Raw genomic sequence first — 20,042 nt, forward strand, 5'->3', positions numbered from 1 at the left:
TGAGCAGGTTTGTTCTCAGCTTTGATTGCATAATGAATGTGAATATGTGAATGTGTATAAACTTTAGACAATGCTCCATCAACAGTCATCCAAGGACAACTAAAAGTTGCACAGAAACTTAACTTCAAATGTCAAGAGTGGCTAAATCTGCAAACTGATGCCCACTGAATTCCCACAAACAATCCCTAAACTACAGTGGTTGCTAAATGCACAAAAGTCCCACTGGAGCTGGTGTTTGGGTTGATCTTTTTTAGCTACTTTTCAGTCCAACCTGAGGATGTGCAGTCAGTCAAAATGACAGATTTGTAGAAATATTGTCAGCATTTATTATAATCTGTCATGTTAATTTATATGTTATAGCTGTTGAGGATTTGATATGGATCCATCTGTTTTTGTAGTTACTCAGTCCTGATTGCAGCATCATTTCTTCAGATATAGTTCCTCAGCAACAGGAACTCCTGCCTCTTGATGCCAGCTGATGAACTTTATCAGTACAACAGCCAAACTAATGAAACAAGGTGATCAACTACGGATGTTATACATGGAGCTGCTCTGAACTACACAACATACACTTGTCACCTTGTTTGAGGGCGACTCTTGGTGTAAAAACTGCTTTTTCTGGGGTTATAAAAACACGATAATGCTCATTTTTATTTGGTTTTACACAAAACAGAAACATTGTTAGGAATATCATTGGGCTAATCAGTTGTATAAAGCCAGTATATGTGGGCATATGAAGTACACACCCACTATATTTTCAGTCATCATCAAGCTTCTAAATGTGCTTCACATTCACTGGAGTGCTGGAAAGTACATTTTCTTCAATTTGGAAGGGAAAAGCATGACCTGCCCATCTGGTGCTAGCTCCTTTCAGTTGATTTATTGGTTTGGTTCATGCATGAGATTTCGGGCCCTAATTCTGCTCTGCTGCTTACTCCCAAATCTAAAATATGTGATAACCAAATAGGATTTTTTAGTTAATTTAAACACGGTAATAAGTACTAGGTCTTATTCATCACTTCGGGCATAAATCAGTCTTTTGTTAGTCCAAACTTTGGCAGCTTGCCTTTCAAACGGCGTTAAAAAAGCCTGAACTGATTTGTCTGAGTTGCTCCACATTCACAGTCTGAGGCCAACCAACCAAAAGCTCTGAGACATCCCAAAAACTAACTGAAAACAGCGAAGCGATGGTGGAACAATCTGTGGAAGTTTACCTCTCCACATCCGCCATCAATCACTTTCAGGTCTCCTCTCCTTTGTCATAGAATGAGCTGTTTGCATTCGATGCTCTGCCTTTATTTGGTTTGTCGTCTTTTACTGCTGGGTTATGTTTTATTGGATTTCTGAGATTTACTTTGTCCAGCTGTGAAGCACTTTGTGTCTTTAAATGTGCTCTGGAAATAAACCTGAGCACGACTTTCTACTTTGTAAATGGTTCCATAAAGATTAACAACAGCTGCTTTTCAACCAAGAGGACACCGCATTTTAGGTCTTTAATTCTAAGGAGAACATTCCTATAAAGGTCCTTGAAGGTTTTAAACTGTAATCTTCAGGAAAAGGTAACCAAAAAAGTATGATCAGTTCATTTCTCTTTATTGTAAAGTTCAGGGTCTATCCTTTTGTGCTCTTACTGCCCAAGATCCTTCTTAATATCAGGTGTAAACAGGTTATATTTCCCCTGGCTTTCTTCTGCCCAATCCATGCTTTAGCAATGACAACAAACTTTAACAAAACATAATAAGTCTTTTGATCAATGAAGAGTAAAAACATGTAATAGCAGCAATAGTTCTAAGCAGGTGTAACATCTGAAGAAGGCCGTTAACCACAAATGATGCCAGATTGTTTCATTTTGAGAGCTGGAAGGGGAAGTCTGATCACCTGGTAGCTAAAAGAATCAGTTAACGCTTCCTCTGGACTGTTGATGAACGGATTAAGAAACCTTCCAAGTATAAATAAAACACAGTGACTTTCAGCCCTACGGGGATAAAAACGAGGTGATAAATGCGTGACGATCCAGCTGAAACGGACACTGACTCGTCAGATAGGAATTTCTTTGTGAAAGTTTACATCAACACATCAGATTTCCACAGTGGCATGCAAAGGGTACAGCTAACGTGAGAGCAAAAACTCTTAAGTTTGAAATTATTCTCTGAAAAAACAGAAAACCAAAAGAAACAGCTGATGCAAACAAATCTGCACAAACAGTAGAGACCAATGACATAAAAACATGCATAAAAGCTTCCAGGAACCTGCAAAATTTGGTCCCAAACCTAAAAAACTAAGACTAAAAATGGGTTAAATTAAAATGGATGTTTATAACACACATGATGAACCTAAATGCTAACGATGGCGGTATCTGACAGTATCATTTGCTCATTCTTCCTCTGATGATTCCTCCGAACCCTCCGAGTTGTCTTTCGTGGGTTTGTCAGTGACCTGTGTTTGTCCTGTGCAGAACAACAACACCGTTAGTCCATCTGAGACTTTACTGCGGCACCATTAACGAGCAGAATGAATGCAGCACCTGTTCTGGTTTTCTTCTTCAGACTTCCTGCTGATCCCGCGTCGCCAACGTCGCACCTCTCCAGCAGTATCGTCAGCATTTTGGTCACTTGTGGGTGTTTCGCTGTCTTAGTTACAGCTTCGTCATCTAAACTGTTGCTCGATAAATCTGAAACAAAAACAAAAAAGTGCAGCTTCTGAGATTTTAAACAACAGAAACATCAGAATTGTCAAACGTCATATTCGCTAACAGTGGCAGGAATGGTCAGTTGTGACATTTAAAATCAGTTTGAATGAGAAAACCATTTCTTTGATATTCACGTGATTTTTCAGTTGGCTACAAGCGTCAGGAGCTGCATTTGTATTCAGTCTGGGCTTTAGACGAGAGGAAGAGAAGAAAACAGGAGCATCTTTGAGACGTTTCAGTCTGGTCTCTATAAACAAACGTCCCTCTAAAGGTAACCAAATGCTTTTAATGCTTTGTGCTCTGTTCTGGTTTGAGGTACAAAGGTACTGAGTCAGAACATTAGCAACAGCATTACAACAGTCCATACAGGAACCCCACAGGGCGCCGTGCTAAGCCCTGTACTCTTCATATTATTCAGTCATGGCTCTACCTCCATCTGCACCTCCAAAGACCAAAGAGGTGATGACTGACTTCAGGAGGGCAAAGACCTCACGTCTGGTCAAAAAGGCTCAACAGAGGCTTTATTTCCTCCCACAGAAAGCGTTGCTCAGCTTTTACAGGTCTGCCATCGAGCTACTCAGGGAGCTGCGGCAGCTACTCAGGAAGCTGCGGCAGCTACGCAGGGTGGTGTGGCAGCTATGCAGGGTGGTGTGGCAGCTACTCAGGGAGCTGTGGCAGCTATGCAGGGTGGTGTGGCAGCTACGCAGGGTGGTGTGGCAGCTACGCAGGGAGCTGTGGCAGCTACGCAGGGTGGTGTGGCAGCTATGCAGGGTGGTGTGGCAGCTACTCAGGGAGCAGTGGCAGCTACTCAGGGTGCTGTGGCAGCTATGCAGGGTGGTGTGGCGGCTACACGGGGTGCTGTGGCAGCTACGCAGGGAGCTGTGGCAGCTATGCAGGGAGCTGTGGCAGCTACGCAGGGTGCAGTGGCAGCTACGCAGGGTGGTGTGGCAGCTACGCAGGGTGCTGTGGCAGCTACGCAGGGAGCTGTGGCAGCTATGCAGGGAGCTGTGGCAGCTACGCAGGGTGCAGTGGCAGCTACGCAGGGTGGTGTGGCAGCTACGCAGGGTGCTGTGGCAGCTACGCAGGGTGCAGTGGCAGCTACTCAGGGAGCTGTGGCAGCTACGCAGGGTGGTGTGGCAGCTACGCAGGGTGGTGTGGCAGCTACGCAGGGTGCTGTGGCAGCTATGCAGGGTGGTGTGGCAGCTACGCAGGGTGCAGTGGCAGCTATGCAGGGTGGTGAAAGTGGCCCAGCGAGTCATCAGGCTTGAGCTCCCCTATCTGTACAATAAATGAGGAAGCATTCTCAGGGACATCACACTCCCTGGAAATAAGCTGTTTGTACCACTGCCATCTGGTAAAAGGTTCATGGCACTAAGATGCAGCACCAGCAGGTTGAGGAGCAGCTTCTGCCCCAGATCTGAGGCCTCTGCCACCCCCACCATCATTCAAAAGTGACAAAGGAAGGACAGTAATACACGCTACACATGTACATCCAAAAAAACTTTGCACTTCTCTGTAAATATTTCTTCTTCTAACCTCATGTACACATTTTGTAAATATAACTTATTCCCTAGGATTACATTTTTTGTAACGATTTTTGGATCAAACTGCTGTTTTTATTCAGCTTTTACAGATATAGATGCTCTGATTCTGATCCAGAGACATGGTGCTTTTGTCTTTAACGTTATGCTGATGACACACGGCTGTATTTACCAGTTAGATCTGACTGCCTGCTGAATGTTAAAAACTGGATGTGTCAAAAAATTCTAAAACTGAGATAAATGTAATTGGTCCACAGTTACAAACACTGCTATCTGTTGGCTTCCTGTCACAAAGAAACCTGAGCTGCACATCACAAAGCTAACAAATAGCTCTTAAATATGATCTATTCCATCCTTTAAACACACAGAGACCATTCTATACGCCTTGACTTCCTGATTTAATTAGCTCCAGACTGTTTAAAACTAATCGAAGAAAAGAAGCACATCACTCCAGTTTTAGCCTCTTTGCACTGCCTCCCAGTCTGCTTCAGAATCCATTTTAAGATCTTACTCTTGACTTTAGAAGTCCTTTGTGGCCTTTCAGCTTCTTCTTTATCTGACTTTTTAGTGAAATATGGCCTATATGTTCTCTGGTTCCACAGACCCAGTTTAAAAGCAGAGGTAACAGAACATTTCAGGTCCGTAAACTCTGGTGGTCAGACGTCTTCTTTAAACTCTCTTCTTAAAACTTTTCCTGATTGTAAGCAACATGAAGCACTTTGTAACGCTATTATCATCATGATTACTGTGCAAAAGTCTTGAGCCACCACTCATTTCTTCATATATTTCCAGCAAAACATGGTTCCTTCCCAACTTGTTGTGTCTCAGCACAACACCGGTTCATCCCTTGAGTTAGGAGCCTTTTTTCTGCTTGAATGACCCACAGGTCAGAGTTTAGTGGCTGAACAAAGATCTCACCTGAGATGATAAACTGCTTCATAAAGTTTCAGTGTGAGCGAACAGGAATAAGCTTGTGGTCTTTACCTGGAACTGGGATCTTTCTTGGCTTTTTAGTGGGCGTGTTCTTCTTCTGAGTCGGTGCCTTCGTCTTGCTTTTTGTTTGTCTGTCTGTGCGGCTCTTCTTCACGACATTAATCAGAGGTTCATCATCAGAGCTTTCATCAGACAGTTCTGCCAAACGGTGACAACAGGAGACATTAAAAATGGTTTCTTATGTTCTCAGAAGCAGATTCACAAAGTTCCAGTCAGCGTCCCCGCTGAACTACCTTGCTTCTTTTTTGATGCTTGGCCTCGTGATATTGTGCTCTTCTTTGTGTTCTTCTTCACTGGTTTCTTCTTCTTGGCAATGAGGCTCGCCAGCGGTACATCGTCCTCCTGGGAGCTGCTGTCTGAGGACGAAGGGTCTTATGAAAACCAAGAAGTTAGTAGTTGAAGTGCCTGCAATCAAAGGTGTTTATCAATGCAAACGAAGAGTCTGCCTACCTTTTAGTAGTTTATCTTTTCGTTTTGTTGTCGTTCTTTTGTTCGGTGAGGTCTTTTGCCCTTTAGGACCATCTGTCCTCTTCTTCTTTATCGTTGCCAGCGGCTCATCTTCTGAGCTGTGTTCACTGGAAGTCTCAACATATTTAACTGCAACAAGAGGACAATTAGTTTCCTTACAGGTGCAACAAGAAAAACAGATTTCCAGGTCTCACACCCACCGGTTTTCCTTGATGCAGCTCTCTTGGATTTAAAAAGCGGGGTTGCTTTCTTAGATGTCACAGCAGAAGCCTTTCTCACATGTTGGGGCTGAAGCTTCTTGGCAACTTCACTCAAAGGTTCATCATCAGAGCTTTCATCCTTGTCCAGTGGCGCTGTGTGAAAATAGAGAAAAAGGTAAAACCCTAAACAGGAAGAGCAGAAAACGCCCGACGCTGCAGATCCGAAGACAGAAAACAGTCTCACCTTTCTTCTTCCTGCTTACAGATTTTTTCGGTGTCACCGAGCTGGGTTTCTTTGTAGCTTTAGAGGACACTTTGGCGATTTTCATTAGAGGTTCGTTGTCAGAGTCGTCGTCTGAGTCAGAATCTGAAGCAGGAAGACAGAGTCAGAATATTCTATCCGGACACTACTGAGAAAGCAGAAGAACGGTAACGTAGCCACCTGCCGTCTTTGCTTGTGTACCAGAAGGTTTGGGAGGCGTGTTTTCCTTCTTGTCTTGTTCCACTTTCTTTGTCTTCGTCAGCGGCTCTTCATCCGAGTCATCCAACGCTGCGAGAAAACATAAAGTCAAAATCTGCTGGAAAATATTCAACTTAAACATGAAGAAGTTGGCTGGTTTTATCTTTTCAGTCGTCTTCACCTCCGTCATCTTTTTTGGAGTTTGAGTTGGAGCTGTGAGTTTTGTCACAGGACTTCTTTCCTTCACCCTGTGGTCTCATCAGGAGCTTTGACAGAGGGATGAAATCATCTTCGTCTGAGCCGGAGCTGTCCTTCGCTGGTTGATTAGAAACAAAATGGACGAATTAACGGCAAATTACCCAAAGTAAAGTTTGGACTGACAAACAGATCTTTTTGCTTTTAAGTATTTGGAACAAATAACTCAGTGAGATAAACCATATTACCATTATAACAACGTAATAAAACTATGTTCATTAAATGTACATATTTAAGTCAGCGCAGGCTGACAATTAAAAGAAAATACATATGTTATAAAAATCATCAAGTACTTTAAAACGAGGTAAAACAGCCTCAGACGAACACACCACATATCACACTGAGTCATTATTTACTGAACAAAAACTGAGACAAAACACTGAAGCAGTGGGTGAAAAACTAAGTGAACCCCTGATCCAGCAGCTTCAGCAGCAGTGAGTGAGAAACTAAGTGAACCCCTGATCCAGCAGCTTCAGCAGCAGTGAGCTGCAGTGATGGTTTCCTGTGGGACGTTATCAGTCTCTCTCATGGTTCTGGAGGAATCTCGGCCCTCTTCTCTCCAGCGCTGCTTCAGCTCATTGAGGTTTGCAGCATTGGTTTCTGCACAGCTCTCTTAAGGTCCCACCACAGCATTTCAGTCAGGCTGAGGTCTGGACTCTGACTGGACCATTGCAACACCTTGATTCTTTTCTTTTTCCCACATTCTGCTGTAGATCTGCTGCTGTGTTTGGGATCTTTGTCCTGTTGATGAGCCAGTTTCAGCCCAGCTTTAGCTGTGGGACAGATGGCCTCACATTTGACTCTAGAATACTTTGGTATCCAGAGGAGTTCATGGTGGACTCAATGACTGCAAGGTGTCCAGGTCCTGTGGCTGCAGAACCAGCCCAGATCATCAGCCCTCCACCACCGTGCTTGACAGCTGGTATGAGGTGTTTGTGCTTATAGAGCTGCTCACACTGACTGATGATCAGTTAATCAGAGCATTGATCAGCAGCACCTGGCTGCTTAGAAAACGCTTCTGTGTTCTTAGTTTTTATTCAGTAATTAATGACATAGTGTAATAAGTCACGTGTTGTTGTTTGAGGTTGGATTTACCTCTCTGTGTGTAGGAACATGATGAATTTTTAACATGTTCTGGCATGTTAAATCTTAAAATTAAAAGAGGGCGGACTTTCTTTTTCACATAATTGGACTTAAGACTTATCACAGACCCCTGAATTCTCTAGATGTGTTCACCAATTATCAATCTTCAGTGTTTTAAAGTTAAAACAGACAAAGTAAAGTTTATTACAGTTTATTACTACGTTAGAGGCTAACGTAACCGTTAGCTTCGTAGTTTAAACACGTCTGCATCCTCGGCTAAAACAAAGAGTAACAATACATTAGAATTACGTAGCTACCCGCAGATTCACGAGCCACGTTATCGGTGCTGCAGTCCATTGTGAATCATTTAGTCAATTACGCTCCGCATCCAGAATTGCCGCTAGCCACTTCTTCTTCTTCTTCTTCTTCAGTTAATATCCGTTAAATTGCCGGTTTGTTTCAGCTGGTGGTCGCTAATTTTTTTCATCACCATTTGATCCGTCAAACAGCAACCACAGTGAGCGGCCAACCTGAAAAGGTTTCTCCGGGTTATGGAGGCGAGGTGGACCACCCCGTTCGCGTCCGGATTGTTTTCTTCCGTTCAGTTTTAGAGGAAGGCGCGAGGGCGAGTGTTGATGACGTACCAACGCGTCATTGGTCAACTGACTTCGGTTACTTAGCAACAACACGAACCCAAGAAGTTGATGGAGATCTCTTTTAAAAGTATTCATCGTTTATATCCCCCAAAGTCTTGCTACAGAGATCTAAAAAGGACAGTAATGTAAAATGCTCCTTATGTAACGCTGGGGAAGAAGATATTTGTCTGTTCTTTAGTTTATTCCAATTTTTTTTTATCTCATGACAAAATACCATCCATCCATCCATTTTCTATACCGTCAATCCGTTAATCGGGTAGCGGGATGACAAAATACCATTTATTATTATTTTTACCAAAAATAATGGAAGACGGGTTTTTTTTCCTCTAGGCCAGAGACAACCACCTTTGGAGGAAAGTAACCTCCCTGACATAACCTTGAAGTCCAGATAAGAATTAAACATATGCTCATCTAAGCCAGGCAAACTTCATCATCTGAAGGCTCCGAACAGCTAACTTTTCTAACCTCACTTCTCAATTGATTGATCATTTATGATTTTTTTTAAGATTACAGTTTCCCAGGAGCTTAGTTGCGTTTATCTCAATTTCTTTGTTCAATAAACATTAAAAAAAAAGCCCCCAAATGCTCAATTTCCCTATAAATTAAGGAAAGGAAGGACTGCAAGCTGTATACACATTTGTTAATGAGTTGAAACGGTCCTTTAATGCTCCCTAAATAATTACTTGAAATGTTCTCAATAAACTCGAATCAAAAATTCTGACTTTTAATCGTTGTTATGTTTGGTAGTTAAAGCAGAGCACGATAACTCAAAGTAAAATAACGTTTTGTTGCATTTGCTCTGATACAAATACATGGGACACTTTTTCTGTCAGAAACACCTGGTTCCTCCGAGCCAGGAGGCATTTCTATCTGAGGTCAATGACAGTCGCCATGGTTACCGGCCCGTACAGGGATGCATGAGGTCGTCTTTGACAGGAGGAGCTCCAGAGGTGAGGCTGAAGCGCAGCAGAGAGGGACCTGTGTACTCACGTCTCCAGGTTGCCAAGTTCTACTTTTAGGGCTGGAGGAGGAAAGAAGGATTAAAGTATTTCACCACAACCGAAACCGATCACGTCGGCAGCTGATAGCTCGATTTATTAGACACATACAAGATAAATACACAAGCCATGAAACAGACAAACAGGATGTGACCAAGGACAAAGATATGATTCCACACGACGTTGATCACAGAAAGTGACGACGTTGTTTTAATCCCAGAGGGTGTCTCCCCCTCAGCTGGCTGCATCCCCTCCCCCACAGCTATCCCTAAAACTCTGAACTCTTCTGTATTTTCTGTTCTTTTCCTCGCTGTGTGGTCTTTCACTTTATTTGCCTGATAATATTCCTGAGAAAGTAAGGGGGGGGGGAGCAGGCTGGTGTGTTTGGATCAAACAGTCACATAATTCCTTTTATTTTTCTAACCGTTCTAAAACAAGTGCTATCGAAGAAGGACTCCATCTACAAATCTAACCTCTCACTCATTCAACACCATCAGCTGTTAACCAGAAAGAGGAGAACTGCGGGTAACTCTCAAAGAAGACAAACACTTCTAACCTAATCCTGGGAGATCAAACCTTTTCCCCTTATTCATGATGAGATGACTGAGTTTATCAAAGTTTCACACAAATTCTTAAAGTAAATTTCATTTGAGAATTAGAAATTTCATCGAAGTGAAAACAGCACGCCGCCTTCCAGCACGGCGGACAGACGGCGCTGCGCTTGCTGGGAAGTTTTTTGCATATGTCACTAACAAACAGCACTTTACCTGATGGATTCTGATAGAAATAGAAAGCACTTCACCTTCTCCTGTGTTAAATATGTAGAACCAGGTGCTGGAGAGCCCTACTTGACCCTGCTACTGAAAACAACCAATGGCGTCCTGCTGACCGGCTTCTCGTGGAGCGATTCAGGTGACGCAGTACGAGTCGATGAGCAGCGTGGCGCTCTGTGCGACCCGTGAGTCTGTGCTGGTGTTTCTGAGAGCTTTGGGGCCGTCAGCTTACACAGCAGCCATCTTACTGGCCTCTCTGACCCCGCTGAGGTAGGCTCCTGTCACAGTCTGAGGAAAGTGTCTGTTGGTGGCCTGGCAGCAAAAACAAACATCAAATAAGCTTAAAGTAAAAAAAAATCAAAGCATTTAAACAGAATGTGTAATATACTGAGGAAGTTGAGCCACTGCAACACATCTGGGGGCAGAATTAGCAACATAACCAGTTAAATTCAGGTTTTCAGCTTCACAAAACTGGTTCACTTCTTACTCTTTTTTTAAAAAATATATAATTCAAAGTTTTTATTATATTTTCATTATTACAACAGACAAACAGAAAATAAATCAACTAAGAATAAGACCGGCAGGTGAGTAGGCAAAGCAGGCAAATTAACACAGCTGTCTTCCAAAACTATCCCATTTTTCTTTTATCATGTCATTTTCACGATTTAATCTCCCCACTCATCATCAGTGTTTCCCACAGACTCAGTGTGGGAGCTTTGGGTTCCCTCCAACATCTCAGAACAGTCACATTGTTATAAGGCCAGTTTTTAATACTCTAAAACTGTATTTGTTCAACGGGGGTTCACCACAGTTCTATCTCCAAGGAGACATCGTCATGGTGACCAGGGAAGTTCACAATTTAATGATTTAATCTATCACTTTTTCCCACAAGGGGAGGACCTTTAAACATTCCCATAATACAGGGATAAATATGACCTTTTCCACTCCACACTTCCAACATAGATCATTATTAATCAAACCCATTCTGTTAAAGGGGAACTCCGGTATTTTTAAACCTTATTTCTGGCATGAAATACGTTCATCTCCTCACCGAGAACAGTTTGGTGAAAGTCGGCGTCCTTCAGGAGCTATTTAGAAAACTCACGAGTGAACGGGGCTTAGAGGATGCAGCCTCTAAATAAGGCATTATCTGTCTTTATTTCACCAATACTTTAAGAAGAATGAATGAATGAACGTGTACTATAGCTCTGTTAGCTCATAGCTGCTGTTATGTGGCTACTTGCAGCTATAGGAGAGCTAACGGAGGGATTTCTACACAGGCACTCTACTGGGACCACTTCATCCACACGCCCCCCTGCAGCACAGCCCATTCATCTCCATGATCTCTCACCTGGAAACCAAACCGGTCCCGGAGCTGGTTCGGTTTCCAGATGAGAGATCAACACACGTAACCTTACCCCCGCCCTTAGAGAATAAAGAAGGAAAATAGAAGTCGTGTGTTAACAGTGAGAGTCTCTGTTTAACTCCAATCAGAGTCCTAAGACGCTGTTCAACTTTCACTCAGACGCGTTCTTTTTACAGATGTTATCGCCTCTGAAGCTCGATCCTGCCGACTTTTAAAGATTCATCAAAATCCTCACCGAAATATAGAAGATTTAGTTGAGTGTGCAGTTTATCAGATTTTTAAAAATTGCATTAATTGATGCACCTATGTTCGATTTTCTTAAAAAAAATCCTTCTAAAAACCCTTCTGTTTGGCATTTTAGAGCCTGAATAATAACTTTAGAACAGCTGAAACTGTCCAACGTACTTTACATTCGTTTAATAAAATCGATCTGCTGCTGCTTTACTGATGTGGCCGTGACATTGATCAGATTATTAATTACATTAATTACGTGTTTTTCCCCTTTTTGTCATCTTTCCTTCCTGCTGTGTCTGCAGCAGCTTCCTTTCTGGGCTGACTCAGCTGGATCTCCACTGTTAGGCCAGATCAGCTAAAGAGATCCTGGAAATACTGAACCTGCTTCGTGTGACCGGCCCTGAAACTACGGAACCGGTGGAGTAAAGTTATGGTTTCACCAGCAAACTTTTACGAGTTTTGAAAATAAACTTGTGCTCAAACAGTTTCTGCAAAAAGGGAATTGGATTTAAGATTTTACCAATTTAGCAACTGACCACAACAAGTAAATAAATCATATTCTGACCCAACCGTTTACGCCGGTTCAGTCCGGACTACGTGTTTCAGTCTGCATCGGTGCTAGTTTACGAAAAGAAGCCGCTCCGGTTCCAGCTAAACTTTAAACAAAGAAGAGATTTGTTGGAGTGCTGCTGAAATAAAGAAAAGTAACGTCACCTCTCCAGCAAAGAACACTTTTCCCTGCACGTCTTCAGCCAGGATGTCGTAGGCCTCTCCGCTGCCCCCTGTCTTCACAAAGCTGTAGGACATCTGAGACCACGAGTCTTTGCTCCAATGCGTCACAAAGTAACTCGAAGGCTCTGGGACTTCCTGTCAGGAAAAAACAGGAAAAAGAACAGATGTTTGACAAAGTCTGACCAACTAAACAGATGTAACAGATAACAGAAACTGAGGAAAGAAATAATAAATTACATTTTTGGGGGTTTGTTCTACACCTCGGTAGCAGGTACAATGTAAAACTGAACGAGTGCGTGTCGCTAATCAGAGCAAACAGAAAACTGGTTCTGATCCTGGTGAAATAAAGGAGTTTTCTAACAGACAGAATCGGCTCAGAGAGGTGACGTCCAGGATGAGAGCTGTCGGTTTTATTAAACTGTGGACATTCTCCTGTAATGAGATATGAACAGACAGGCGGGGCTATGTGGTCGGGACAGGGATGAAATGTGACCGTTTCCTGCTCACTCGTCAGCTGTAATGTCATTACCTGCTCTCTGAAAAGCTCTCGGAGAACCTTCATGCACTCCTCCGCCACCTCCTTGTCCTCCAGGTCACAGACAGCAGGAACCGCATCACCGGAGATGACAGACATCAGCACGGCCTGCTTCCCCTATGAAACGCACAACCTCGGATAAATTAATTTCACTGCATCCTTCCGTCTGTTTCTGCCTCCGCTCTCTGTGGTCTCACTGCTGAAGTTTGGTCTTATTCATGGAGACATAACACCGGTGGCTTCAAGTTTCTGTCATCACTGACAGGCGTTAGCTCACTGCCAGGTGTGTTAGCTCACTGACAGGTGTGTTAGCTCACTGACAGGTGTGTTAGCTCACTGACAGGTGTGTTAGCTCACTGACAGGCGTTAGCTCACTGACAGGTGTGTTAGCTCACTGACAGGCGTTAGCTCACTGACAGGCGTTAGCTCACTGACAGGTGTGTTAGCTCACTGACAGGCGTTAGAAGGTGTTAGCTCACTGACAGGCGTTAGCTCACAGACAGATGTTAGCTCACTGACAGATGTTAGCTCACTGACAGGCGTTAGCAGGTGTTAGCTCACTGACAGGCGTTAGCAGGTGTTAGCTCACTGACAGGTGTTAGCTCACTGACAGGTGTTAGCTCACTGACAGGTGTTAGCTCACTGACAGGTGTTAGCTCACTGACAGGCGTTAGCTCACTGACAGGCGTTAGCTCACTGACAGGCGTTAGCTCACTGACAGGCGTTAGCTCACTGACAGGCGTTAGCAGGTGTTAGCTCACTGACAGGCGTTAGCTCACTGACAGGCGTTAGCTCACTGACAGGCGTTAGCTCACTGACAGGCGTTAGCAGGTGTTAGCTCACTGACAGGCGTTAGCTCACTGACAGGCGTTAGCAGGCGTTAGCTCACTGACAGGCGTTAGCAGGCGTTAGCTCACTGACAGATGCGTTAGCTCACTGACAGGTGCGTTAGCTCACTGACAGGTGCGTTAGCTCACTGACAGGTGCGTTAGCTCACTGACAGGTGCGTTAGCTCACTGACAGGTGCGTTAGCTCACTGACAGGTGCGTTAGCTCACTGACAGGTGCGTTAGCTCACTGACAGGTGCGTTAGCTCACTGACAGGTGCGTTAGCTCACTGACAGGTGCGTTAGCTCACTGACAGGTGCGTTAGCTCACTGACAGGTGCGTTAGCTCACTGACAGGTGCGTTAGCTCACTGACAGGTGCGTTAGCTCACTGACAGGTGCGTTAGCTCACTGACAGGTGCGTTAGCTCACTGACAGGTGCGTTAGCTCACTGACAGGTGCGTTAGCTCACTGACAGGTGCGTTAGCTCACTGACAGGTGCGTTAGCTCACTGACAGGTGCGTTAGCTCACTGACAGGTGCGTTAGCTCACTGACAGGTGCGTTAGCTCACTGACAGGTGCGTTAGCTCACTGACAGGTGCGTTAGCTCACTGACAGGTGCGTTAGCTCACTGACAGGTGTGTTAGCTCACTGACACATTATTGTTGCAGAACAGTTAGTTTGCATCTGTGTGGGTATGAAAACGTGTGCATGGCCTACATAAAGTTATGCTTTGTGTAAAGTTAGCACTGTGTGACTGATTCTGTTCAGTGTTTTATTGGATTATATGTCATCTGTTTGAATAAATGATTTGAAACACATCAGTTAACCATCTGGACATGTGGGAGAAAATGAGGAAAAACCAACCTGTGGATCGAGGTCGTAGAAGACGCTGAACATGCCTCTGTTTTCAGGAGCTGGTGGGATGTGACCGAAGTAATCTGCTCCTTGGATCTTCTTGTCCCAGAATCGATACGGGAACTGAAGAGCAATCTGCAGGAAGTTTTCAACCAAACTTTAGCAAAAATCTCCCAATAATCATCTTTCTAACTCAAGAGGCTACTTTTGTTCCTGAATAAATGCAGATGTTTCATCAGTTTCCAGTTAAAAGTGACCTGATAGGCCTGTGAAATACCTTCTCTATGATGCCAGCTCCCAGACTGTGGATCGCCTTCATTTTCCTTTCAGGAAGCGGGGGGGTGAAATGCACGAGGTTCTTCTGAAGTAAAGTCAACGGGACAGTAACGAGAACCTGAAAAAAGAGGATGTTCAGCACCGTTAGGAATGAGAAGTTAACGAAAGTCTCACTTCAGAGCAGGTTTCTACCTTCTGTGCGGTCCACTGGGACCCATTCGATGAGGTAACTTTTACGATGTCACCTGAGTAGTCAACAGTCTGAACCTGGAATTAAAGGTGAGACGATGAGATTCATCTGCTGTAAAACCCAGAGTTCTGACGGTAAATCCAGAATTAAAATGGAGGCTGACAAACCGGACACTTTGTGCAGATGTCGAGGCCTTCGGCCAGTTTGTGGAGTAAAACGGAGTAGCCCTTCGTGAGCAAAGTGTGGTCTCCTGAGAACTGGGCGAAAAATTCATTGTGGTCCCAGGATCTTGCTGATACCTTCAGAGACGCACAGAAACAAGGCGTGAGAACAGAGAAATGTGAACGTTTACCTGGTCAATCTATTTTTCTGAACACAATAAACCATAAACCTGACTATTTCTCCTCAGAAAGCAGCTTTCAAGCCTACTTTTCATGCCCATGTTTGACCAATAAAGCACAGTCTATCATACCGTGAGTAACAGAACAAAGAGAAAAGAGGATTAGAGCTTTTCAGACCTGGTCTAACGTGCTTCCACAGGCGTACTCCAGATTACTGAGATGAAACTGGAGAACTTTCTCTTCCAGCTCACTGAACTGGATCCCAGACTCCTGGAGAAAGTTCTTCTTTACCTCCTGAACCTTTTCTGTGGGGACAAAACACATCAAAAATCATGTGACAAATTTCCATCAAGATGTTCTGTTTTTGTGCAACAGCTTTGCTGTTCACATTCACACCGAGTTGTTTCAGAATGTACGCGGCACCTTTCCAAAGCTGGGTAACAAAGTGGTTTAAAGGCAAAAGGAAGCGTTTTAAAGGAGAAACACGAAGCACAACGATGCACCTGATGAGTCAAAAGCACCTCGAAAAGATTCAATCATAAATCAGAACGTCTAAGAAAGTTTATGCAGCTGATTCTCAAGAGGAGATTCTTCCACAATCTGAGGCCCAAGATCAGAAAGACCCTTAAATTTCACCTGAAGGGTGTTATGATGACACAAAACATCAAAAGTTCACTTCAGCCGGGTTGTTCAGGGCCTTCAAGATGAGGAGTTTTGAGCCAACTTTACACATGAAACAGAGTTGTGACTTAGGCCCATTTCTAATCTGTCCTTCAGGGGAAAATATCTGGATTAAATAACTGAATCTTGTTTTGCTAATTTTATCTGAGAGTCAGAACTGACACCGAAGGCTTTAGAAAATGATGTTGTTCGAGCCAAGAGTTTGGACGACTGTACAAGGGACCCGATTCAGAGGAAAAACTAAACCGATTTAATAAGAAGGGAATATGGAAACACAGAGATGCTAATCTTAAAACTGTAAAGCAGCTTCATTTGAAAAGTCTCCAGAAAAAACGTTTTGATCAGGTGCCTCAAAGGAGGAAAGTCTAGAAAGTGAGCCCTGCGGGACCCCAAAGAACAACAGACAATTAAAAGCTGCCAACTGACACCAACAACACTCGAGTATTAAACCTCAGATTAATCTAACAAAGTAAAATGTGAAATAGAGAGTAGAACTGGTGAATTTGAAACTCAACAAGGGTTTAAAGAAGAGAATAATTTAGTGGCAGCACCTCCCAGTGGTGTGTCCTGGTTCTGCGTCTTGTCCTTCCTCCATTCTGACACCACATCCAGGATGGCGTTGAAGTGGAAGTCCATGCGCTTGTCGATGGCCGGGTCAGTGGCCTGCCCGCCCTCCTCAAAGAGGTCACACCGCTCCCCCAGCTTGTGCATCTTGATGCCCATCTGCAGCAGAGATCCACAACAAGGACGCCGTGAATGTGAGTCCCACATGAAGCAAAAGGAAAGAAAATTACTCTCACGAGTCGTTACCTGTTCGCACATCAGAGCGATGGGGTTGTTAACACAGCCGTTGACGATCTGAGCACCTCGACCCACGGTGACACCCAGAGACGAGTCGTCCCACACCCGACCGCCGATTCTCTCCCTCGCCTCAAGCACCACCACCTGCAAGAAGGGAGGAGTGTGAGAACGGCACAGTGACAAGAAAACAGGTAAAAGCTCGTCTAAAGCAGGGATTCAACTCACCTGAGTGCCGAAGTTTTGCAGCTGCCGCGCAGCAGCCAGTCCTGAGGCCCCGGCACCGATGACGATGACCTTCTTCTGCATAAAATGATAAGATGCGAGAGGCACGTGGATGAAGTTAACGATAAATAAAGTTCTACGTGAAGGCAAAGATGCTGTCAGACTCGGGTGCAGCAGCAGACACTCACAGAGCAGAATCTTTCAGGAAGCAGAGGCCGTTTCACTGCCAGCACGCCGGTGTTGACGAGGCCCTTCCTGGTCATGAAGTGCAGCACCTGGTCCAACTCGTGCACGCAGCGCACACGCACCAGCCCCCGAACGATGATGTGCTGAGCACATCTCTGAGCAGTCAGCACCTCCTTTAGAGAAAAGAAGAGAAAGGAACCTTAGATCTGACGGTTTTCTGCGTTCTGGGGAACATGTGACAGTAAAAGTTGTCGAAGCGTACTTTGCAGTTTTTGTGCCAGGAGGCCAGGATGAGGTTCCGCAGAGCCAGGTACATGGTGGGATCACGGGAAAATTCTGGAAACTCGTAAAGCTCATCCAGCTCCATCATGTCCGGCCGCACACACAGAGCCTTGCCACACTCGTTCGGCTGGTAGAAGGGCTGGAAGTACGGACACAGGCCTGAAACTGAGGGACACCATCACAGTTAAAGCCCCGCGGAGAGGGGACCGGAGACCAGCCCATAACTCATTGTGTTCCTGAGTCTTACTCTGCGGCGGAACGGCTCTGCAGTGATCTGCCCTCAGCTCATTCAGGGACACGTTGCTGGTGGAGCCTGATGGACTCATCCCCACACAGTCCGGGTAGTAGGCCGCGAGGAACGGGCTGGCGGGACTTTCTTTTAACAGCGGCGGCAGAATCAGCATCGAATGCCACCAGCTGTCAGTCACCTCAGCCACTCTCTGTGGGAATGAGACAGCAATCGGATCCATGGAAACAGCTTTGCTCAAAAGAGACGGCCTTAATCAGTTCATACACAACCAGCAACGTTAAACCAGCACGGTGGAAATGAACGATTCTGTTGGCTGAATAACCAGCTTACCAAGTCCTCTGGTTGGGAGCACTGGTCGGGTCCCTCAGTCTGCGGGTAAACAAACAAGATCTGAATTACAAAAAAGAAAGAAAACGACTCATTAAATGGCCGATTCAGTCATTTTGTCAACCTTGATGTTGTTGAACTTCATTCCACAGCGGTACGTTGCTGCCATGGCGGCGGTGAGCTGGATCTCCTTCGTCAGCTGACGCCACTTCCTGCAGTCTGGTTTGGTGCACTGAACCTGAAGGGAACAAATCAGCGAGGACATTTAATTCAAAACTTGATTAAAACTCTCAACTTGGAGGAGGAAAACTTCCTGAACGCACCCAGAACGGCAGCTGCTGGTCTGCCATGAAGGCTTTAAGACTGGGCTCACTTTTTCCGTTCGAAGTCCAAACCTTCTTCCATGAAGCGAAGGTTTCGTAGCCATCTTTGTGACTGTCATGGGAGAAAAACAAAGAATTAAATCACTGGCATCATAAAACACGAATGTGCTGCGTTTGATGTTAACACTTAAACACGGTTCTTTTACCTTCGGTAGTAGTGGTCGAAACACTCGTTGCAAAAATGCTCGCCACACGACAGATGATACCAGCGAGATGTGTATCCGTTTTTAGCACACCTGAGAGGACAGAGGGGCTGCTGTTAATGATGATCACAGGGGACTCAGTGTTGAACTGGATTCTGTTACACTACCTTTCTGATGCACTTGCAAAGCAAACGGGGTACATGGCAGAGCATCCGGCCTTCTCACATTTTCTGTACTTCTTCTCAGACTGATCGTCTTCCTCCTCTGTGTCTGTGGCTTTTCTTTTACTCTGTAATATTACCAAAAATGTGTTTTTAGGGCTGAATCAGGAGCCATAAACTGTGTCAGCAGCCTGAAAAATCTACAGTAAATACATTCGTCCGGGTTTCTACAATGATTTCTTTTCTTATCGCCGTGTTGATGCAGAAATACTAAAAACATCCTAAACAAAAAGTCTATTTGACCATGTGCCCAGGGGCCACTGTTTCTGAATCCTTCTCCTCGCATGAGGGAGTGTGTTTTCACTCAGGACTAATCATATTTGCTATAACAATAAAACACAGATTTATGATTCGTTTGAAGAGGCAGATTTAGTCTGATTGTGCAGCTCACCTGTCCAGGTGGCGGGTTGTTGGTGCGCTTCACCCGGACGTTAATCTGCCTCCCAGAGGAGCGCAGCGCCTGGCTGTCCCCCGGTGACTCCCCGGAGCTCCTCTTCTTGGCCTTCCGAGCACCAGAGGCGTTCCCGGGATAGTCTGTGGTGACAATAACAAGCGGTGTGTGTTACAGAAGGCAGAACAATGCAGCTCAGTTCAAAACAGGCCTTTGCAGTCACTGATAAATGCTTTTAATGACGTATAACATGGATAATATACGCAGAAAAAAAGTGCTAACTAAAGCGAGCTAAACACAGGGTGAATCGGATTGTAAACAGAGCACAGGTGGCGACACGTACACATTATCCAGCTCTTTAAATCAGCCAAACAAATGTCAGCCTGTCACTTTAGCATGTAGCATGTCGCGCTGCGAACACTGACCTGCGTCCGACAGCATGGCCGCCAGCCGTTCCTCTGTACAACCGGAGGTTTTTAACGTCCGTTGGTTTCTTTAACGGTTTAACAAGCCTTTCAATTCGTTTCCCTTTTATTGTTGTGGGGAGAAACCAATGCGCCGCTGTTACAAGAGCCCGACTTCCTGTGTTACAGAGGAAATGGGCGTTTCGGTTTGGACCTTTTTTTGTACTCCGCCGCTCTCCGTAGGTGTTGCACTGTAGCCATAGCAACAGCAGAACGCT

General features: G+C 44.7%; 3 protein-coding genes across 6 annotated transcripts in view; 1 reads left to right on the forward strand and 2 right to left on the reverse strand.

Annotated features, from left to right (window-relative positions):
* The window catches only part of LOC140274674 (tripartite motif-containing protein 16-like), a 93,920-nt gene that overhangs the window by 57,392 nt on the left and 16,486 nt on the right, over positions 1-20,042 (forward strand). The gene's annotated exons all lie outside the window — the stretch shown is intronic.
* Positions 1,573-8,309, reverse strand: LOC140275114 (uncharacterized). 3 transcript variants are annotated; one of them, XM_072370508.1, is made up of 10 exons: positions 8,007-8,309; positions 6,533-6,667; positions 6,355-6,441; positions 6,136-6,258; positions 5,892-6,044; positions 5,674-5,820; positions 5,454-5,594; positions 5,215-5,361; positions 2,525-2,671; positions 1,573-2,447 (listed from the first exon to the last, which is right to left on the reverse strand). In XM_072370508.1, exons 1-10 carry the CDS (start codon positions 8,044-8,046, stop codon positions 2,374-2,376), a joined length of 1,194 nt encoding a protein of 397 aa, XP_072226609.1. In that variant the 5' UTR covers positions 8,047-8,309; the 3' UTR covers positions 1,573-2,373. The 3 variants fall into 3 exon arrangements, with proteins under 3 accessions (XP_072226609.1, XP_072226608.1, XP_072226607.1); XM_072370507.1 differs by having other exon boundaries at positions 5,457-5,594; positions 6,334-6,441; XM_072370506.1 differs by having other exon boundaries at positions 6,334-6,441.
* Positions 9,407-19,959, reverse strand: LOC140275045 (lysine-specific histone demethylase 2-like). Of its 2 annotated transcripts, none has more exons than XM_072370436.1 (21): positions 19,786-19,959; positions 19,361-19,503; positions 18,916-19,037; positions 18,752-18,841; positions 18,546-18,657; positions 18,347-18,460; positions 18,226-18,264; positions 17,893-18,085; positions 17,626-17,810; positions 17,366-17,536; positions 17,181-17,255; positions 16,965-17,099; positions 16,706-16,877; positions 15,651-15,778; positions 15,300-15,431; positions 15,135-15,209; positions 14,944-15,060; positions 14,676-14,801; positions 12,978-13,100; positions 12,431-12,583; positions 9,407-10,428 (listed from the first exon to the last, which is right to left on the reverse strand). In XM_072370436.1, exons 1-21 carry the CDS (start codon positions 19,799-19,801, stop codon positions 10,345-10,347), a joined length of 2,505 nt encoding a protein of 834 aa, XP_072226537.1. In that variant the 5' UTR covers positions 19,802-19,959; the 3' UTR covers positions 9,407-10,344. The 2 variants fall into 2 exon arrangements, with proteins under 2 accessions (XP_072226537.1, XP_072226538.1); XM_072370437.1 differs by lacking the exon at positions 19,786-19,959 and adding an exon at positions 19,704-19,776.

This window comes from Leuresthes tenuis, unplaced genomic scaffold, assembly GCF_036924035.1.
Source record: "Leuresthes tenuis unplaced genomic scaffold, fLeuTen1.0.hap1 SCAF_18, whole genome shotgun sequence".
In the NCBI taxonomy this organism is placed as follows: domain Eukaryota; kingdom Metazoa; phylum Chordata; class Actinopteri; order Atheriniformes; family Atherinopsidae; genus Leuresthes; species Leuresthes tenuis.

Excerpts from the sequence above, each read along its gene's own strand:
- LOC140275045 (XM_072370436.1), bottom strand. Across the intron at positions 18,842-18,915 it reads TTTGCAAGTGCATCAGAAAG|GTGTGCTAAAAACGGATACA; the intron begins GTAGTGTAACAG and ends CTGTCCTCTCAG. Across the intron at positions 13,101-14,675 it reads TCTACGACCTCGATCCACAG|GGGAAGCAGGCCGTGCTGAT; the intron begins GTTGGTTTTTCC and ends TGCGTTTCATAG.
- LOC140275114 (XM_072370506.1), bottom strand. The coding sequence starts at position 8,046 with ATGGACTGCAGCACCGATAACGTGGCTCGTGAATCTGCGG. Across the intron at positions 6,442-6,532 it reads CTCCAAAAAAGATGACGGAG|CGTTGGATGACTCGGATGAA; the intron begins GTGAAGACGACT and ends GTTTTCTCGCAG. Across the intron at positions 2,448-2,524 it reads GAAGAAGAAAACCAGAACAG|GACAAACACAGGTCACTGAC; the intron begins GTGCTGCATTCA and ends TGTTCTGCACAG.